At 39.6% G+C, this 19,891-nt stretch overlaps 1 protein-coding gene across 1 annotated transcript in view; it reads right to left on the reverse strand.

Moving 5' to 3' along the window:
• Positions 1-19,891, reverse strand: part of adgrl3.1 (adhesion G protein-coupled receptor L3.1) — a 120,323-nt gene that overhangs the window by 82,461 nt on the left and 17,971 nt on the right. Inside the window, 2 exon segments of the mRNA XM_032533584.1 lie at positions 1,806-2,019; positions 7,717-7,882. Of these exon segments, the coding sequence (XP_032389475.1) occupies positions 1,806-2,019; positions 7,717-7,876 (374 nt within the window). The 5' untranslated portion in view covers positions 7,877-7,882.

The following is a 19,891-nucleotide window of genomic DNA, read 5'->3' on the forward strand; positions in this document are numbered from 1 at the left end:
TCAGGATTTAGAGTTCATCATAGCACAGAGACACCACTTGTGAAAATTACTAAAGACCTCCTAATTGCATCAGACAAAGGACTTATCTTTGTACTGGTGTTATTAGATCTTAGTGCTGCATTTGATACCATTGACCATCATATTCTTTGTACATGTTAACAATGAATCCTCCATGCATGCCAAAGTTAGTCATGGAGTCCCACAAGGATCTGGGCTCGGTCCAATCCTGTTTACTTTATATATGCTTCCTTTTGGCTATATTATTAGGAAACACTCCATAAACTTTCATTGTTATGCAGATGATACTCAATTATATCTGTCGATCAAGCCGGAGGAAACTAATCAGTTAGCTAAACTTCAAATGTGCCTTCAGGATGTTAAAACCTGGATGACCTGTAATTTTCTAATGTTAAACTCAGATAAAACGCCTTTTTCACCTACGTAATATTGCAAAAATCAGGAATATCCTGTCTAAAAATGATGCAGAAAAACTAGTCCATGCATTTGTTACTTCTAGGATGGATTTCTGTAATTCTTTATTTTCATGCTGCTCAAAAAAGTCCATAAAGACTCTTCAGCTGATCCATAATACTGCAGCACGTGTTCTGACAGGAACCAGGAAAAGAGATCACATCTCTTCTGTTTTAGCTTCTCTGCATTGGCTTTCTGTAAAATCCAGAATAGAGTTAAAAATCCTTCTTCTCACCTACAAAGCTCTTCACGGTCAGGCACCATCTTATCTTAAAGAGCTCATAGTACCTTACTACCCCACCAGAGCACTGCGCTCCCAGAACGCAGGGTTACTTGTGGTTCCTAGAGTCTCCAAAAGTAGAATGGGAGCCAGAGCGTTCAGCTATCAAGCTCCTCTTCTGTGGAACCAGTTTCCAATTTGCGTTCAGGAGGCAGACACCATCTCCACATTTGAGAGTAGGCTTAAGACTTTCCTCTTTGATAAAACTTATAGTTAGGGCTGGCTCAGGAGAGTCCTGAACCATCACTGTCTCTGTCTGTCTCTTTCTCTCACCCCAAACCGGTCGAGGCAGATGACCCCCCACCCTAAACCATGGTTCTGCTCCAGGGTTTTTCCTCTTAAAAGGAAGTTTTTCCTTGCCTCTGTTAAGACTGTTGCACTGTTGCCTAGTACTTGCTTTTGGTGGGAATTGTTGGGTTTCTGTAAATACCATCACAGAGTACGGTCTAGACATGCTCTTTTATGAAAAGCACAATGAGATAACTGTTGTTGTGATTTGGTGCTATATAAATACAATTGGAATTGAATTGAATTGAATTGAATTGAATTGAATTGAATTAAAGAAAATTTAAACTTAGCATGTAACACTTGTTCAATGGTATACCGCTAATTCTGTGGAACACTCTTTCTGGCTTCAGTTGCTGTGCTCTCAACAGCACTGTTAGCAGTGGAGGCTGTCAGACTGGCCAGCTGTAGAGGAAGTGTTACCTGAGTAATTTCCATTGTGTGATAAGGTTCTACAGTTGTATGGCATTGTTCTGCATGTACAGGAAGTGTAGAGCAGCAGCTCTGGTGGGGCTCACCAGTTACACTGGTTTCCACAGATTTGGAACATTACGTCTGACAGGTGTGCTGCCCTGTTGTGTTGTTTTTATGTTGTCATTGTCTGTCAATTTTGTGAATGTGTGAGTAATGAAGAAATTGACATTGATACTTTACCAGGATAAATACTAAATGAACAGTTAGAACATGAACAGAAGAGCTCTGTAGAAATATATGCCACCTTGCAGCACTTACATAAACATATATACACACACACACACTGTACACTGACCTGAGTGACATGATCTTGTATGCATCAGGAAGGTAACACCGAGTGTTCTCCATCTGGGCAGGGTCTGAGTCGCAGATCTTGTCATCGGTGCGGCCGTAGTTGGCGCTCTCAATCATGATGACATCTGTGCCTGGGCAGCGCAGCTCAATAGGGTAAGACTCACAAGACAGCTCCCTTCGCACCACTGCCATGGGGATTGGGGCACGGCCGTAGGCTGGATACACAGGTACAGAAAGGATTTTTTGAGTTTGATAACTGTCTCTCCTGCCTACTGAAATACATGCATACTTATTTGTAGGGCTGTCTTCAAAACATGTACACTGGAGGACTAAATTGTACAAGCACACATTGTGTTCAGATATGACTGCATTTGTACCCTTGTCATATAGACTAATTACCCACACTATATGAAAACAATAGCGCCACAGAAGATAATTTATAAGGGCATGTCCACTGTCGCAAGTGAACTGACTTGGTAATTACTGTTTTGCAGTTAGCAGTTTTAGACATCACTCTGAGATAGAGAGTAATTGCCTGCCAATTTCAACAAGCATTTAGTGCTGCAGAGATTATTCAAAGATGGCAATGCCTAATTATTCTCAGAAGTTGCGAATTTGATGCATACATCCACCTTACCATACCGAAATAGGAAACATGTCATTAATTCCAATGAAATTGAAGCTACTGATCTGTCCCAGATTGTTTTACTGCTGTTGCTTTGCTTCCTTGCTTGTTTAATGAGTAGAACTGATGAATGCTCTTGGATGATGAAACATCTGCAAGACCAATCAGCAATCAAGCGGCCATTGACAAATTAAGTCTAGATATCTTTTAACCTGAATGTCTGGCAATCTTCACAAAGGGAGACGGCAACAGCTTCATGACTACAGTTCTCATCTGTGGTGCATAGAGGCATGGGATATGATGGGGCATGTGCTCTTAATAGTCCCATCTAATTCCAAGACAACACACACTGAAACCCAAACATATGCTTGTAAGAATGGATCAAAAATGTGCTTTAGGAGAATATACTCTGCCTCCGGGATGCCTTACCTTGCAGCAGGTGCTGCTATCGGACCTTTTTCACGGCAGACATGTTTTGCTTGTCATATGAGAAGACGCACAGTTGACACAAATTCTGTCTGCTGTGTGGGCTATAATGTGATCTTGATGTCAGGTGGTCAGTCTGTTGTGCTCTGTCCGTATCCTTTTAATTATGTGTTTATAAACATGTATATGTATAACACATGTTATTAAGACATATTGTCTTGTGATTATAGTGGGATAATAGGGTGCTGTGATATTAAGGGTGTAGGGCTGGATATTCCCAGGGCTTTTGGTTGTTGTGGTGTAGCTTGGCTGTTGTTATTCTCTGTTCCTGAGAGCAGGGAGCCCTTGGAGCATGAGCCATCATCCCTTGATAGATGTATTAGGTTATCAGCTGAGGTGTTCACTTGTGTTGTTCTGTTTTGTCATCACCAAGCCTTGCTGTAGATATAATGTAGACTTTATTCATTTAATTTGTGTGTCACCGGCAACTCCTGGTCAAAGACATAATCTGGGAATTGTAGCTTTATCTGGTGCGATATATACATAATATGCATTGTCCCTATCGAATTTACAAAATATATTAAGAAATATATTATGTCTGAAGTTTGTGTCTACAGGCCCAGTGATTGTGACTGTTTGTTGTTTTGTTCTATTTCTTTTTATTGAAGAATTCATCTTGTCAAGGCCTTCAAAATCATTTCTTAAAAGCAAAAACACACACATATGTGCACATCTATGGACACACACACCTACAACATCCGTGAAAAGTAAGGCACAGCACCACCCTTCTTGCTCTCCCTCTCACGATAACCATAGCAACCCTGTCCTCCCTTCCTTGGCTCTCTTATTGGCTGGAGGAGCGTTATGGTTACACAAATGCAGCAAAGAATCTGAATGAGTTCAATGACACTCAGCCCGGACTTTACTTAATACTGCCCTTCACCACAACACACACACACACACTTACAAATGCTTTGAGTGATAACATGTAGAGGCAGAAATCTGTGTGGTGCCGGTACCTGAGGGCACTACATTGATAATGACAGGCGCTAGCTTAGAGATAAGACTGACAAATAAGTGACATTTACTGAAAATGTCCTTTCTAATGAACACTCATGTGCACACACACACACACACACACGTATAGCACCACAGGCTATGATTAGACGTTAAGCACACATTCAGATAGGATGTTTGTCTTTGTAGTGGCTAAGAATTTGAATGACTTTTTTTGTATGTGCATAGGGGAGTGCTGAGGGCAGTGGGTCATTATTGTGTCAATATGAGTATTAGTTTATCAGTTTCTCAATAGCATTATGTCCGCCTTCATGAGCCTGAATGTAAATTTTGAAGAGAGGATTAATTGAAGCGTGAGGGGATCAATACACCGTATTGTAAGGCAGCTGTCTAGACTGGCTTTGGATCAGATATCTTACAGTGTTGCCTTACAGGGTCCCCGCTGGGCATAAAGAGAGCATTATGACACAAATACACACACACACACTCACACACACACAATTCCGATAAGGGGTCTATCTATATTCCAATTAAAAGCCACTCTGCCTTCATAAGCTGCAGTAAATGCTGTGACTTGCTCACACTGCCCTATCTCGTTTGTCACCGTTTAATTCATCTATTAATATCAGCTGCCTCACCTATAAAACATGCACTGTGTTAATCTGCCGCCAAAGATCTCACTCCGCACATATTTCTGTCACTTTGTTTTTTTGTATTTTTACAAACAGACGTGCAGTCACACAGCACCTCTTGTTAGAGACATTGCGCACATAATCTCTCGCACATACGGTCCGTGCCAATATTTAGGCCTCTGTTTTTGCACACATAAAGATAAGATAAGATAATTTGTTTATTAGTCCCCAATGGGGAAATTACTGTACTGCACTCTGTGTACACACTTTTTGTTAGTACTCACACACAGGCCTGAAATACACACACATGCTCAGGACCTATACATGCAGAGATGTCAGAGTGAGTGGGCTGCCAGCTGAACCAGCGCCCTGAGCGGTCGGGGGGGTACGGTGCCTTGCTCAAGGGCACCTGGCAGTGCCCAGGAGGTGAAGTGGCATCTCTCCAGCCACCAATCCACACTCCCAACTTTTTGGGTCCATACGGGGATTTGAACCAGTGACCCTCCGGTTCCCAACCCAACTCCCTATGGACTGAGCTACTGCCACCCCATAGCGTGTGAACTGGAGCAAGTGCATGTTAATGTGTCTGTCATTAGTTGTGTAAGTGGTGACAGAAAGTTGGCAGCCACAGACATTACAGACAATCTTATTCAGACACTCTCATTGCCTCAGGGGGCTGAAACAAAAGGATATCGATTTTTACATTTGGGCCAAGAACAAGAGAGTGGCGAAAGAGGTTGATAGATGGAAAGAAGGAGGGAGAGGGTGAGAGGGAAGAGGAGAGAGATTTAAAAGGTTATCTCTCATTTGAACTGCCAAAGCATTTGGCCAGTGCTGGTGTCTGTAATGTGGGTCTTTGGAGTTAAAAAAAAAAATAGAAAAACACCACCACAATTTTGAAGCCCAAAATATATTTTAAAGGATAAGGCTGGCAATGTTCTATGTTTTTCTTTCTGTCAATAAATCTTATGATAAAAACAAAACCAACAAAGAGGTGATCCTACCAAAAAATACTGCATGTAACCTGATATAGCTTTTTCCTTTATGCTACGGAGCTTTATTGTTGTCCAAAAATTATTCATTTATTATTAATGTATGGTAGGTAAACCATTCGCACAGTCTGTAGTTATTTTATTGAGGCTAACTTTAGGCCAGGGACCCTTTTTCCTTAAGACTATTGAAAAAAAGATCCTGACTTAAAACTGGACTTAGTAAATTAATATTGCACAGCTGATTTTCCTATCGTCGCCAAAATAAAAACTGTGTACTGTATTTTGAAATGTATTATTCTACAGCTTTGAATAGTCCCTGGCAAATGCAAAATTTGCTCAAAAACTACAATGCCTAGCTGCTTTAAGAAATCCTTTTTATTAAAAAAGAACAAAAACAAAAAAAACATTGTTTTTATTAGGAATAAAACGCCATGGGACTGAGAGACACAGACATGGATGGAGTTTTGAGAAATGGACTGATATATTGTTGGTTATTGTTTTTTCATAGTATTTCTTGACAAGAAAAACGTAGAATAACAACAGCCTTACCTTTAACAAGGTCCTCTGCAGCGATGTTTAGCATAATCCTAGCATTTTTACAGGATCAATAAGTCCACTCTATAAGGTTAAACCGTGTCGATGCCAAAAAAACATGTTTTTGTGATTTTTGTTCAAAAATACATGCTTTCCTATTCTCTTTTATTTGTCTTCACATAACCCTGACATAATGACAAGACACGGCTCAGTGAAGAAGATGGAGGGCTTGCTGCTGTGTGTCCTCAAGCTAAACTCTCTTTGTTTCAACTAATCCTTGCTAAGTATAAACAGCATGATTTGCATACGTCGACTTATTCTTTAGACACTGATGCAAATACCTTTGACTGAAACTCATCTCTTGGTGTTAAAGCAAAGCCCTCTGTGTTTGAGTGGCTGCCTGTGAGCACTTTCTGTGTGTGCAAGTGTGTTTATGCCTGTGTGTTTTAAAAGAGGATCTGTGTCCCTGTGGATGTACAGTATTTTGGCATTGAAAGTATATCATCTGTGCACGTGCATGTCAGCAGGGGGTGGTGGGGTGGTGGGTGTGACTGTGTTGTATGCACGTGGGCAGCAGTTTTTCCTCTCAACAGTGTGATTGACAGCAGCTATTAATAGGATTATGTCCAAGTGGGACAGAGCTCCCTGTAGGAGTCTTCAAAGCCCACCGTCACAGTGGAGAGGAGGAAACAGGAGGAAACAGCCCTACCAGGGCTGCATCTGCACTGAGGATGTTTAGTGTAAATGTGTGTGTGAGCGGGACCGTAAACAAGCTAAAGAGTGTTTATAGATATACACTACACTAACATAGAGGATATGTAATGAGTTAGTGAGTTAAGTGTTTCCTTGGTTTTGCAGCTGCAGTGTATCTAGCAAGTGATGGGGTGTGTGGGGGTGGAGGATGAGTCAAGCTGTACAGTCATAACTTTAATTTGTTGTTGTGGGCATATAAAGTAAATCTGAACTAAACTTTATAGTAAATCACTGCAAGTATAAATGTGTTTCTGAGTGGATACATGCCTGCTAGTGTGTGTAGAATTATTCTTAGTGACCAGAAAAAAATGCATTTTGTTACTGCAACAAATACTATCTTTTTGTTAACTACTGAAAAAAACTGCGATAATCCTTTATTTTAGCATACATTTGAACTTGTAAGAAAAGCAAAGGTATTACTAATGACATATTAACGATGGCTCTCTTCTTTTTAAGCATCCCAGTAAGCCGTGACAGTGTGACAGTGAGCCAGCATGCAAAACACCGGGACCCTGAAACTGAAGCAGACAAATGTATACCAGCCATTGCTTATTTTGTTATTTACCTCCGTGCTTTTCCTACTGTGACGTGTCAAAAACCTTCCATGAAAAATGAGATGATCCAGTGCAGCTTCACTGAGGACGGGAGTGTTGCACGTCTGGGGACAATGTTAAGCTAGTTGTTGATGATTAGTAGATATGTAGGCTGGCTACAAGTTAAACCACAAAAACTCATTTTATGTTTCAACATGTGTAATGAGTAATTGATTGCAATTTTCAATTAATTTGCCCACACCTATTCTATGCATTAAGGTGCACAAATATTAGAAACACTGCACAATATAGTATAGTCCAACAAAACAGCACTACTAATAGCAGCCTAAAAAATGCAGCCTGGATGTGTTTACTTCTGTACCATGTTGTCTTGTCTTACCAATGGCGATGGGCGCAAACAAGGTTGAGACGAAGAGCAGGCATCTGGTCCACATGACGTCTGAGGTTGACCTGGAAGTAAATATGGAGGTACTTCCTGCTGAGTCCAGACGGTCTTGTGGCGAGCTGTTTTTCTCACAGCTCAGTGTTCCGGACACCATACAGGCCTGCAAAATTGACACGCAGAGAGGATTTGTTCACTTGGATGCTATACCTAACCAAGTTAAGATGCCTTATCTCTGTGTATTGGGCATTTACACGTGCCAATGCTCTCTGTATAACACATAGACTGTATCTGTCCTCCTAAAAATCTCAGCTGCTGATGCAAGTATATTCGCAACCATTATACTTTTAAAAATGTATTGCTAGTAAACTGTGAATTTATACAATTTCTAACAGACAATTTACCAAGCGATTAAAACTGAGAACCAACAGCAGCATTCTCTGAAATGAAACAACAAAACACCTTCCTGGTCATTACTAATAAACTGCCTACACAACAAATAGTTTGAACAGATTTTTTCTCTGACATCCTGTTGCTCTATTTACTTATGTTAGATTGATGCTTTAACAAACAGCACTTCACTAAGGTCAATGCAGCTTCCTGCAGACATGTCACAGTAGACTAGACAGTAATCAATATGTATCTTTAACAATGCTAAGAGAAAGCATGGAATGATTAAGAAGCATAACTCATATGATTGTTATCAAAACCCTATAGCCTATCACAATATAATGTAACTTTCTAGAATAATAATATAAAAGAAAAAGGAAAATTAGAACAAAGTATACTATAGACATGTCAATTAATAATAAAGTATGTGATAAGGTTGATAATAATTAAACTGAACCCTTAATTATGCATGCATGCACACTGTTAGATGGCAAACCTTGTACATTACGTGACTGACAATAGCTAAAGAACTGTTTCTAATTTCACAGACAAAAATACAACCAAGAACTTCCAGCCATCATTAAGTTGTTCTCAAATTGTCATTTTATTATCTTTAGAGTTATTCTGTAACGGTTTCTAAAAGAATCAAGAGCTGTTCTGATTTTTAAAGCCTTTACAGCTCCAATACATGCTGAGATGATACTAAATATGAAAATGTTTATACATGCTTATTTTACCTGACAACAGACCATATGCTGAATAATCTGTAAGCAACAAATATGTGCAGAAAATGCTAAACTAGATGCTAAATGTTGACCTTGTAGAAAGAAAAATAAAAAAACACAAAAAAATGGTGCCTAATGTTTGCATAATTATGCTGCTGTCTGTATTGGGTTTCACTTCACTTGGAATTCCACATCAGCATCAAAGTGTGAAATGTATTGATGTTCCAAAGTAATTGTTCATTTCATGGTCTATCTGCGATAAGCAATTAATAAGAGGATGGTCTCTGAGATTAGTTATAGCAGTGACAGACTGGTAAGCATCATTTCTCATTTTTTTTCAACACTGATTACAGTAAGCTGACCAGCATCGTTTAATCAATTGCTCGCCTCAACCAACAATTATGTAACTCAAATCACTTTCTTTCTGCACCCCCAAATTCACTTTCTAACTATAAAACTCTCTTTGACGCCGAGTTGTGTGTTTGTATCATATTGTATAAGTCTGTTGCATCACATTTAGTCATTATGCAATCATCCTAGTTGATGTTGTATAAACAATTTTTCATGAGTAGTTCAAAGGTAACAGCAGCACTATTTTGTGTCTAAATGTTCACTGTTTCCAAGTGAACCTATACCCAGCTCCAAATAAACAGGTGTGTGTGTGTGTGTGTGTGTGTGTGTGTGTGTGTGTGTGTGTGTGTGTGTGTGTGTGTGTGTGTGTGTGTGTGTGTGTGTGTGTGTGTGTGTGTGTGTGTGTGTGAGACTATAGAGATTTACAACAGCCAGGGACAGATGGAGTAAAGCTGACAGCCGGAGCCATGGGAAATACAGTACATCTTGTGTAAGAGAGACTATTGATCAGTGTGACCATATCATTTTGGCCCAGCACTAAGACAATAGCCAGCTATGTCCATTATGCCAAGCTGTGGAGGCAATAGCTGCTTTGGCACAGTCTCTCCCATTTTTTGAAAGCTAGAATACCCAATTTTATTCATCGAACCTGTCAGAATGACACAGACCTTTCCACAACCACCAGAGATGTACAAGATATTCATAATGCATCTTATGAATACCTACAATGACAAAAAGCCTCATGCTGCAGACAGGACAGATATACCCAGAAGCATATGTACACTGTAAAATCAGAATTCTGTGGGAACAGACTCATACCAGAAATAAACAGGTAACATGATAAGAGCTGTGTAGTCATCTGGGGTTTTATTGACTCTGTTCTTTTTAGGATGTCAAAATAAATCCTTGAAATTGAGAATCCATTTAAAACTATTGTGATAAAAAAAACAATCTTAGCTAAGTCATACCGGTTGTTAAAGAAAATGTTTTTTCCAGCACAATATCCTCAAATAATGATAATTTTCTAGACTTTTAATTTGTAGCTCTGAATAGTGTAAATATATTTGTATCACCTGGAAAGTAATTATTTAGGTTAATGTACATTAGTCAACACTGACTTAATTGTAAGAAATATCATGGAGTCTTTAAAATCTAAAGTGTTTTTATGTGACCTCTATTTAACCAGCCTGGTTGAATTGATATCAACGTCTATTTTCCAATTAAGTGCTGGTCAAAATGGCAGCATACTGTAGTTTTGTTACACCAACCAAAAACCAGTCGAACTATAGGAAGACCGATAAGAGAAAGTTGGTTTGCATCACCTCGGGCGTCAAATTCTCTTTTTAAAAATCTTGAATGCTGCAGTTGGAAACATATCCAACTTTCTCAATAGTGGGTGGTGCAACTGATTCAATGTTGAGTGACTTAATACTGTATGTGCTAACAGTTCCTGACAAATCCATAATGGCATCAAAGTGAAAGAATCACAATAGTCTGTATTCTTCTCCCCGCTTAAACAACTCAACAAGCTGCCCCATTTTGATTGATTGGTCCCTAACTCGGTTGAACATGAGCAATCTGACCAGCTGTCAACAGTTAGACAGAGGAGGCATACACTGACATATGGCTGGACGCCACAGCATTCCACTGTTCCATAATTCAAAAGCTATTCCATCACCCCGTATGTTGCACCACCATCTCCCATCAGTTAATTAACCCTCTCATTTCCACCATGCTCATGGTGCCTTTACCAGACAATAGTTGTGTGACAGCCTTGGGCAGTCTAGGACTAATCTAAACCCAAATCACTCAACTTATGTTCATAATTCAGCAGTGCGTCATACTCCCATATGCTCAAATGATAGCGTAAAAATATATTCCATCTACAGAGTCCACAATGCATAGACCGCCCAAAGTATTGCCCTGTTTCTCTAACCTTTTTCAGTCCATCATCATAATGTGTTGATTGGTAAATATATTATGAATAAACTGCAAGTAATGGTGCTAATTATCAGAACATATGCATTGTGTTTGCACCCCGTATTCATCAGATGATCATGCACATAAGGTGTGGCAAACATCGTATGCCCCGTCTGAACCCACTCACTGTGGAAATTATGAAATTATCGTGCCATATATTTTTATATTTTTCATATATCGACGCAATATTTCCTATTCTGAGCTAGTTATATCCCATCGGAGACCCTCCCTGGCAGATAAGCAGCATCTGCATAAAACTGAGCAAAACATCAACTAATTAGCAGGATCATACCAAAACAAATAGCCATCACAGGATCAAAGTCCTCTACCTGCTGTTTCTATCCATCTCTGCCAGTTATTATTTACAGTATGATTGCTAGATGTCTATTTATTCCAGAAATAGAATGTTAGAAAATGTAACTATTTAAGCTGAATATCTTTGAACTTTCATTTGCTTATAATAACCATCTTCAAGCACCCAGAGCCACATACCTCCCCAGCTATCTTCAGACACTCAAGGCTAAATTTCTCCCCTTTCCTGTCTTGACTGATTCACTCCCTTCATAAGTCAGGTAGAGTTTTTAATTAGCTTTGAGATAGTGCAGCTGTTTGGGGCATGGTAACCATGGAGAAAGGAGGGCGGATTTCAATGTATAAGTGATAACTGAAGAAGTTGCTCTTCAGTCAGTCTTCTATAGCCGCTGCAGCATATTGGCTCCTTGTGCAAGTAAACAAAGTTGGACTGAATCTAGGGACTCTTAGTCACATATAAACATGCACTTGTGTTCCTTTCAGAATATTTTGCCACCAGTTCATAGTATGTATACTCACGCCGTCTGTGACGAAAAAATATTATTAATTTAGATTAAATTAGTGCAAATAGAAAAGTTCATTATTTATCAACAAGAACCAATTATTTAGTGTTTCTGTGTTCTATATTTTTCTGCCCTGAATCTTCATTTCCTACAGGGTCGGCATTAACAGAGCTGTTGCCGAGGGCCACTACTCTCAGAGACTATATTGCATGCATCCATGAACTAATTGATGTTGGGCTGAATCTCTGCACCGAGGCAGCCGACCTGTGTGTGTGTGGTGTGTGTGTGGTGTGTGTGTGTGTGTGTGTGGTTGGTGTGGTGTGGGTGTGTGTGTGTGTGTGTGTGTGTGTGTGTGTGTGTGTGTGTGTGTGGTCCCTTAACAGAGAGTCCTGCGTGTCACAGCAGTCCACATTCAGGGATTCTCTCTGTCACTAATGAGTGCTGCCGTACTGGGCTACCTGTCAACGCACTTCACATGCACATACATGATGCGCCCTTAACACACACACACACACACACACACACACACACACACACACACACACCGTTTATCCACACGCACACACATGCTTATCACTAGAGACCAGATGCCTGCTCACTCTGCCTCCAGACAGAGAGTCTGAATGTGTCCATGTGCATTAGTTGTCTACCCTGTGTGTATGCTTATTAGAACACCATGTGGATGTGTGTGTAAGTCAGTAAGTCACAAAAAAGAATGAAAAAACAAATTCTAGCATGTTGTACTCTATCTGTAACTGTATTTACGTGTTCTGCCTAATTATGTTATATATATAGTATATATATATATATATATATATATATATATATATATATATATATATATAATATATATTATGTATATAGTATATACATATAAAATGATTTGTTAAAATATTTGTTTGCACAGTACAGTCAGATGATACATTGAATGTGTCCAAAAATTTAAATACACTGATGCATATATTTTCAAATGTTATATAAACTACCGGTTAAAAGTTTGGGGTCACTTACAAATTCCTATTCCACTCCATTATAGACATAATACCAGCTGATCTGAGTGGGTGGCGGATCTTTAATGCAATATCTACATTGCCCATTATCTGCAACCATTCCTCCAATCATCCAAAGGCACATTCTGTTTACTAATCTGATATCATTTTAAAAAACCAACTTGAAAAACATTGGAGAACGCTTTTGCAATTATGTGAGCACATAATGTAATCTGAAAACTGCTGCCCTGGTTAAAAAAACAATGCAACTGATCTCAGCTGGTATTCTGTCTATAATTGAGTGCAATGGAAATTTCTAAGTGACCCCAAACTTCTGACCGGTAGTGTGTGTGTATATATATATATATGTATATATATATGTATACACATGTGTGTATATATATTTGTGTCTATATGTGTATATACAGTATATGTGTATTTATGTGTATATACTGTATATATATATATATGGTTGTGTGTATGTATATATACACAAATATATATGTAAACAGTATATTTACAGTATATACACATGTGTATATATACTGTATGCATATATCTATATATATGTACAGTATATATGTATACTTATATGTATATATATATATAGTGTGTATATATATATATATATATATATATATTATATATATTTGTGTGTGTGTGTGTGTGTGTGTGTGTATATATGCGTATATTTGGTCATACCAATTTCTTTTTTGCAGTAAACTGTAACTGCATAGGAAGAAACTCAGCCACTTATGCAGTCTTTTTTCCCTTGCCATTTTTCTTCATTAAGTTTTTTCTTCACCTGTTCTATTCTTCCCCCTCTTTAGTCTCTTCAGTTGTTCATTCTTTGCTCTGTTGGAGAGAACTCGGAGCGGAACAAAGCTCAGGGGGCCATGCAACTTGTTCAGTAAAATGGCATGTGTCCGCCAAGCTACGGTAAATTACCTCCAGTTGGCTTGCTAGGGTAGGTTTAACCACCATGCACTGTGTGGATGTGTGCGAGTGTGAGTGATGGAGAGGGTTGGAATGAGGCTGGTGGTTGACAGAGTGAGTATGGTAGTGTGGAAATTATCATCAGCCAGGTGACATGCTGGGAGATTTGATAGAGTGACCATGCCACACACACACACACACACACACACACACACACACACACACACACACAAATTCAGGTAGCTAATTTGGCAGTTAGGAGCTGAAGAGATGACTAATCAGGATAGGAACTGGTTGGAGTATGTGTGGCCTGTGGCCTCTGCTGAGTGACATAAGACACAAGCACACGCATGCATGTGCAAACAAGCACATGTGCACAACGCAGACTAAGACACGCACATACAATAAAACAGGCATACACACACTGAAAAAAGATTTGAATAGAGGACCGGCCTCATAATTGCCCTGTGCTGATGACGGCGATACTAATTAGCAGCAAGTGGCCCCTCAGTGTGACCAGAGGTTCAGGTGTACGTGCATGTATGCGTGCATGAGGGGCTGGTTCACTTACTGTAAGAATTTGCACAATTGTCACCGTGCCCTGAAGACAAGTGGCCTGGCTGGCAATTTATTTCATACAGAGCTGGTTGTAAATCCTTTGTGTGGCTCAACAGCAAAGAACTGCAGTGTAGCCTTAAAGGTATAGGTCACCCCTACATCAGTGTTACATGTTTTGGTCATTGTGGTCTCAATTCAAAGTCCTCAGTGAAAAATGAATGGAGAGAGTGAAAGCAGTTTACCACCATCTAGTCATATGTAGTATAATGATTGATTTTTGTAATCCCCTATTTGTTGGTTTTAAATTTCTTATTGTGCCTTCATGAAGCTTTTTAAAATCATTTAATCGAAGCATTTATTCTGTTTTAACATGTTGGGGATAATGGACTGTGATGGAGTATAGCAAGGCTGTATTTGTTCTCCTTTGCATTTAGCATGGAAAACATTTTTATTTTAAAGAACTCTATCCCTTTAAAATCTTTTCATACCTTTGCTGTGCACCGCTTCCTCTTCCTCTATGTTAGACATCCTATGCCCATCAGAAAATTGCGTCTGGGGAGGCTTTGGCTTTGACCGGACTGCTGTTTCTACATGGCTGCCTCTGGCTGCTCTGAGGATGCTCCTAGAAATCCGATGCACTGAAACCACCCTGAAAATCCACCACCGACAACCTTGTCTGTAAGGCTCTGCTGTTTTGATTCCTCACCGCCTGGCGGCTAGACACCACGCTCTGTTCTGCACTGAACTTTCTAATGCTCCAGTCTCATCAACTCTACGCACCCTCCCTCCCTCATGAGACAAGACAGGCGGAGTCGTGCAAGGGAGAATGGAACGAGGAGAGGGGAGGGGGGGAGATGAAGAAGATATGAGAGGGGGAGGAAGATAAAGGAGGAGATACATACGAGGTCAGGAAGGGAAAAGACTGAGGATGATAGAGATGGAAAGATGGGATAAAGAAGGAGTTTTAGAGGGATGGAGACAGAGAGGATGGAGGGAGGCAGCGGGGGAGAGAGAGGGAGTGCCAAAAGTGATCAGAGTGAGTCGAAGAGAATTATAAAGCAAGTTGATAACCTGAGGCATTTATCCTTTTCCTCCCTGTACTCTCGGTACCCTCAAATACTTGGACAAAGATTCATAAAACAAAAAAAAACTACTGGTATCAGATAGTGCTATAAAAATTGTATGGATTGAATGTAATGGGATAAATATGTACTGTATATTAAATTAAAATGGTGCACCTGAAAACTGTACTTCCCTACAAAGCAGAAACTAGCTACAGATGTGCTCAACCCTAAGCTAAAACCAGAATCTGATTATTTGACAAGTTTCACTATATAAAAATGATCATGCAAAAGAAATTTACAATTAAAAAAAACATGTTGGAAGGTGGAACTAAACTGCAGTGACAGCAGTGCAGAAAGTGTCACAGTTAGCCTTAGCTGAAGCTAATTTACGGACTTTTTCCAATCTGATTCATAAATTTTGATGTGCGATCATTTTAATAATTGGGTTTGTTATACCACATACATGAGCCAGTAGCTCAATCTTAAATTATTGTTATAATGGAGAAAAAAACTGCCAGATGCCAGAATGCCAGAACTAATTATAACGTAACTAATCCTGCTAAATGCTAACTAACCTAGCTTTGATGCCGTATACATTGTCGAAACATAGAGAGCAATATCTGATTTTAACTACTTTTTAGTGTTTATACTTCAGAAGCTTTTCCTTTCAACTTTACTGTTTCTGTATTTACTGCTGTCTGCCTTTGTAAGGCACTATCATATTGCATTATTATTTAAAGCAAATGTCATTGTATGAAATTACTAATTCTTATTTGTCATGTTAGAGTAGGTTGACTCATGCGAGAATCATCATAATGACAAAGCAAGAAAAAAGAAGCAAAAACAAACAATTGAACATGCAAAACAAACAACTGTAGACTACCACATGAAAATACATGCACAAGCACCCAGTCACACATATGCGTACGAAGGCATGTGCAGCCTTTCAATTCTGCCTGACAGTGCAGCCGACTAACCCATAAGGGGGAAGTTAATGTTTTACAAAACTGCCTCTGATACAATCAATTATGTCAGCTGGAGATCCAGTGATGTTGATTCCACTGCCACTACTGTTGTTTTCCTCCCTTTGATTCATCTGTCTTCTTCCTCTAGCCACCTTTTCTCTCCCCCATCACCATCTCCCTCTCTTCCTCTGTCACTGTGCTCTGAACCTAGTACTGTCACAATGGATCCGTCAAAGCCTTGCCTTAAAGCCAGCAGCGGAGAGAGGCAAAGTTTGTGTGTGCGTGATTGTGTTTTGCGTGAGAGGGAGAAAGTTGTCCTGTACGGTACATAGAACAGCCAGCTCAGCAGTGAGTGATGCTGCATCCAAGAGGAGGCAGACAAACAGGCAGGACACGACACTCATGCCCTAGATTTAGCCCTCATAAAAGGGACAGGCTTTACACTCAAATGTTTACATGCCTGCACTTGTTTTGTTAGCTTTTTCTTCAATTTATCAATACTTTTTTTAAGTTTTGTTCTCTTCTTCCACTTATTGTCATCCCCATGTTGTTATCCTTCATCTAGTCTTGTTTACTTACTAGTCTTGTTTACTTACTAGTCTTGTTTACTTACTAGCTGCCCAGCGCAATGAATCAGCTTGTTGCATTTTACTTTGAACTGGGAATTATGCTGATATACTGCTCAATGAGCACATTTGTATCTCATGTTAGGCATAATTAATAGCAAATTTCTTAAATGTCAGAGGTTCGCATGATGTAGCGATGAACCAACACTTAATTATCATAGAATCTGCAGCTCCCTATTAGTGTTACAAAGAGAGAACGTTAGTTCAAGGACAAAAATGTGAAAATACAGCCTGCACTGTGGTTACAATCAACAATGGCTACAACCCTTCCAGTCGCCTATATGTTCATTTTCTACCTCCACTAGTCTATCTTCCTATGGGCTGTAAGGGAGATGTGAAGTAGCGACCAGATGTGACCTGATATGATTTGACTTAGTTTACGGCAGTTTTCTTCTAAGCCACAAATGACACAGAAGTAAGTGAAACTTAAAAAAAGTGAACTACAGCTCGTGCGGCTGTAATTTCTATGAGACAACCTGTAGAGGGACCAAAGAGGGAAAAGTTACATGGTGTTGCTTAAAATAAAGGCCAAATAAAGGTATAGTCTTCTGAGCTCTCAGGGTTTTTGACTAAAGGCTATGCTTGATATGGCATTACGATCTTATAATAATAACAGCCCACTGTCTAATTAAGCTATATGTGCAGATTGGTAAAAGTGTCTAAGTCTACAATTTGGTAGCATGGCATCTACTGTAACGCATTACACTAATAGCATTGTATTTGATTTCAAATTTGATATTGGGATATTTAGAGCCCGATCATTATTTCTTCGTCTGGCAACATTATTAACATATTCAAAAACTCACTAAAATTGGCAGTCGCGTACAGTCTGGTGAAACTTTTCGTATTTTAAGGGTTTCGGGAATGGGCGCACAGAAATGAGTTGCTAGCGCCCATGTCAAATTAAAAAAATTAAGCCCCTGCAGTACGTTTGGCATAGACCAACGAAACTTGGTACACATATGTAACATGTCAAGATATACAAAAAAAGCTTGTTGGAGCCATACCCTAAACCCAACAGAAAGTCCACCATTTTGAATTGAAAGTTCGAAATGAGTGCAATTTTTGCCATTTCCACATGTCGTACTTTAACAAACTCCTCCCAGAGATTTCATCCGATTAACTTTAAATTGATCTATGTCATCTTAAGACATTAAAGATGAAAAGTTATTAAAAGAAAACCTTTTCGTCATAGGGCATGGCTGTGGCGGGGCGGTCATTTTGTGCGTTTCGCCATTAAAACAGGAAGTGGGTGTAACTTGAGTGTATATTGTCCAATTCGCTCAATCCTTTTCAGGATTCATAAGAGTCCAAACCTGATGGCATATGCACGGGGATATTGGCACAAGGTCATAGCGCCCCTAAGTGACAACAGAAAGTAGACCTAAAAGTCAAGGTGCTATAATTTAACAAACTCCTCCTAGAGATTTCATCCAATGGATTTCAAATTTGGTCTGTACCATCTCCACACCTTACAGATGAAAAGTTATTAAAAGAAAAAAATTTCATCAAACGGTGTGGGCATGGTGTGGCGGCCATTTTGACTGCTTAGCGATGAACTAGAAAGTGGCCAATGAGTCCAGACCTGAGGACATATAAAGGTCTATATTGACTTTTGGTCATAGCGCCCCCCACTGGTAACAGGAAATCAGCCTTATATGACAAACATGATTCGATTTACATGAAACCTATACTTTAACCACGCCCATGTACGCAGGCCACATCCCCATTATGGCCTTTTGAACCATTTAAGGTAGAGTGTTGTGTGAGGTTTCAGTGAACTCAGCAGAGAGTTCCTTTTCGATTGGTGATGGTCTGACCTGCCCTGTTTGCGTTAACCACGCCCCTTTTAATAACTAATTACCTGTTTGATCTAGAGTTTTGTGTGAGGTATCATTGAACTCAGCAGAGAGTTTGTTTGTCATTGGTCATGGTTTAACCCGCCCCCTATGTTCAAGCCACGCCCCATTTCATAACTGGTGATCCATTTAAGGTAGAGTCTTGTATGAGGTGTCATTTAACTTAGCATAGAGTTCCCTTTTTATTGGTGATGATTTGCCCTGCTCCATATGTTTAAGCTACGCCCCATTTAATAACTGTTGGCCCGTTTCTTGTACACTATTGTGTGAGATATCATTGAACTCAGCAGGGAAATTCCTTTTCATTAGTGATGATTTGCAGTGTCTGAGTGCTGCGCAAATGCATGGTCGCAAGGAGCGTCGTCCAAAACATGACCACAGCCTCTATAAACCTCCGAGGGGAGCTGCAGTTTCTCTGACAGTATGATCAGTAGGCTATTGGTTCATTGCCACATGCCAAGTGCACTCTTTTCATTCATTTAAGAAATAGTTATTGATTATATAACATATATAAATGTGCCCATTGAGCAGTTGGCTAAATTAGCATTCCCAGCTCAAAGTAAAATTCAACGAGTTGATCCGTATTGTGGGGTTGCGCTAGGCAGCGGAGTGGAAATAGACTCAGGAATAGAAGAAGAAATGTTTTGCGAGGTCACATAAACATACTGCGAGGGAATTCAAAATGTTGTGAGAGAACACAAAATGTATTGCTTGGGAATACTAAACACTTAGTGAGAGAATGCAAAAAATATTATGAGGTAACACAATAGTAATCTAATCGGGATCTCATCGCTGCTTGTTGCAGATGATGTGGTCCTGATGGCGTCATCGGTCTGTGACCTTCAGCACTCACTCGATCGGTTCGCAGTCGATTGTGAAGCGGCTGGGATGAGGATCAGCACCTCTAAATCTGA

The sequence above is a fragment of the Etheostoma spectabile genome, chromosome 2 (genome assembly GCF_008692095.1).
Source record: "Etheostoma spectabile isolate EspeVRDwgs_2016 chromosome 2, UIUC_Espe_1.0, whole genome shotgun sequence".
NCBI lineage: Eukaryota > Metazoa > Chordata > Actinopteri > Perciformes > Percidae > Etheostoma > Etheostoma spectabile.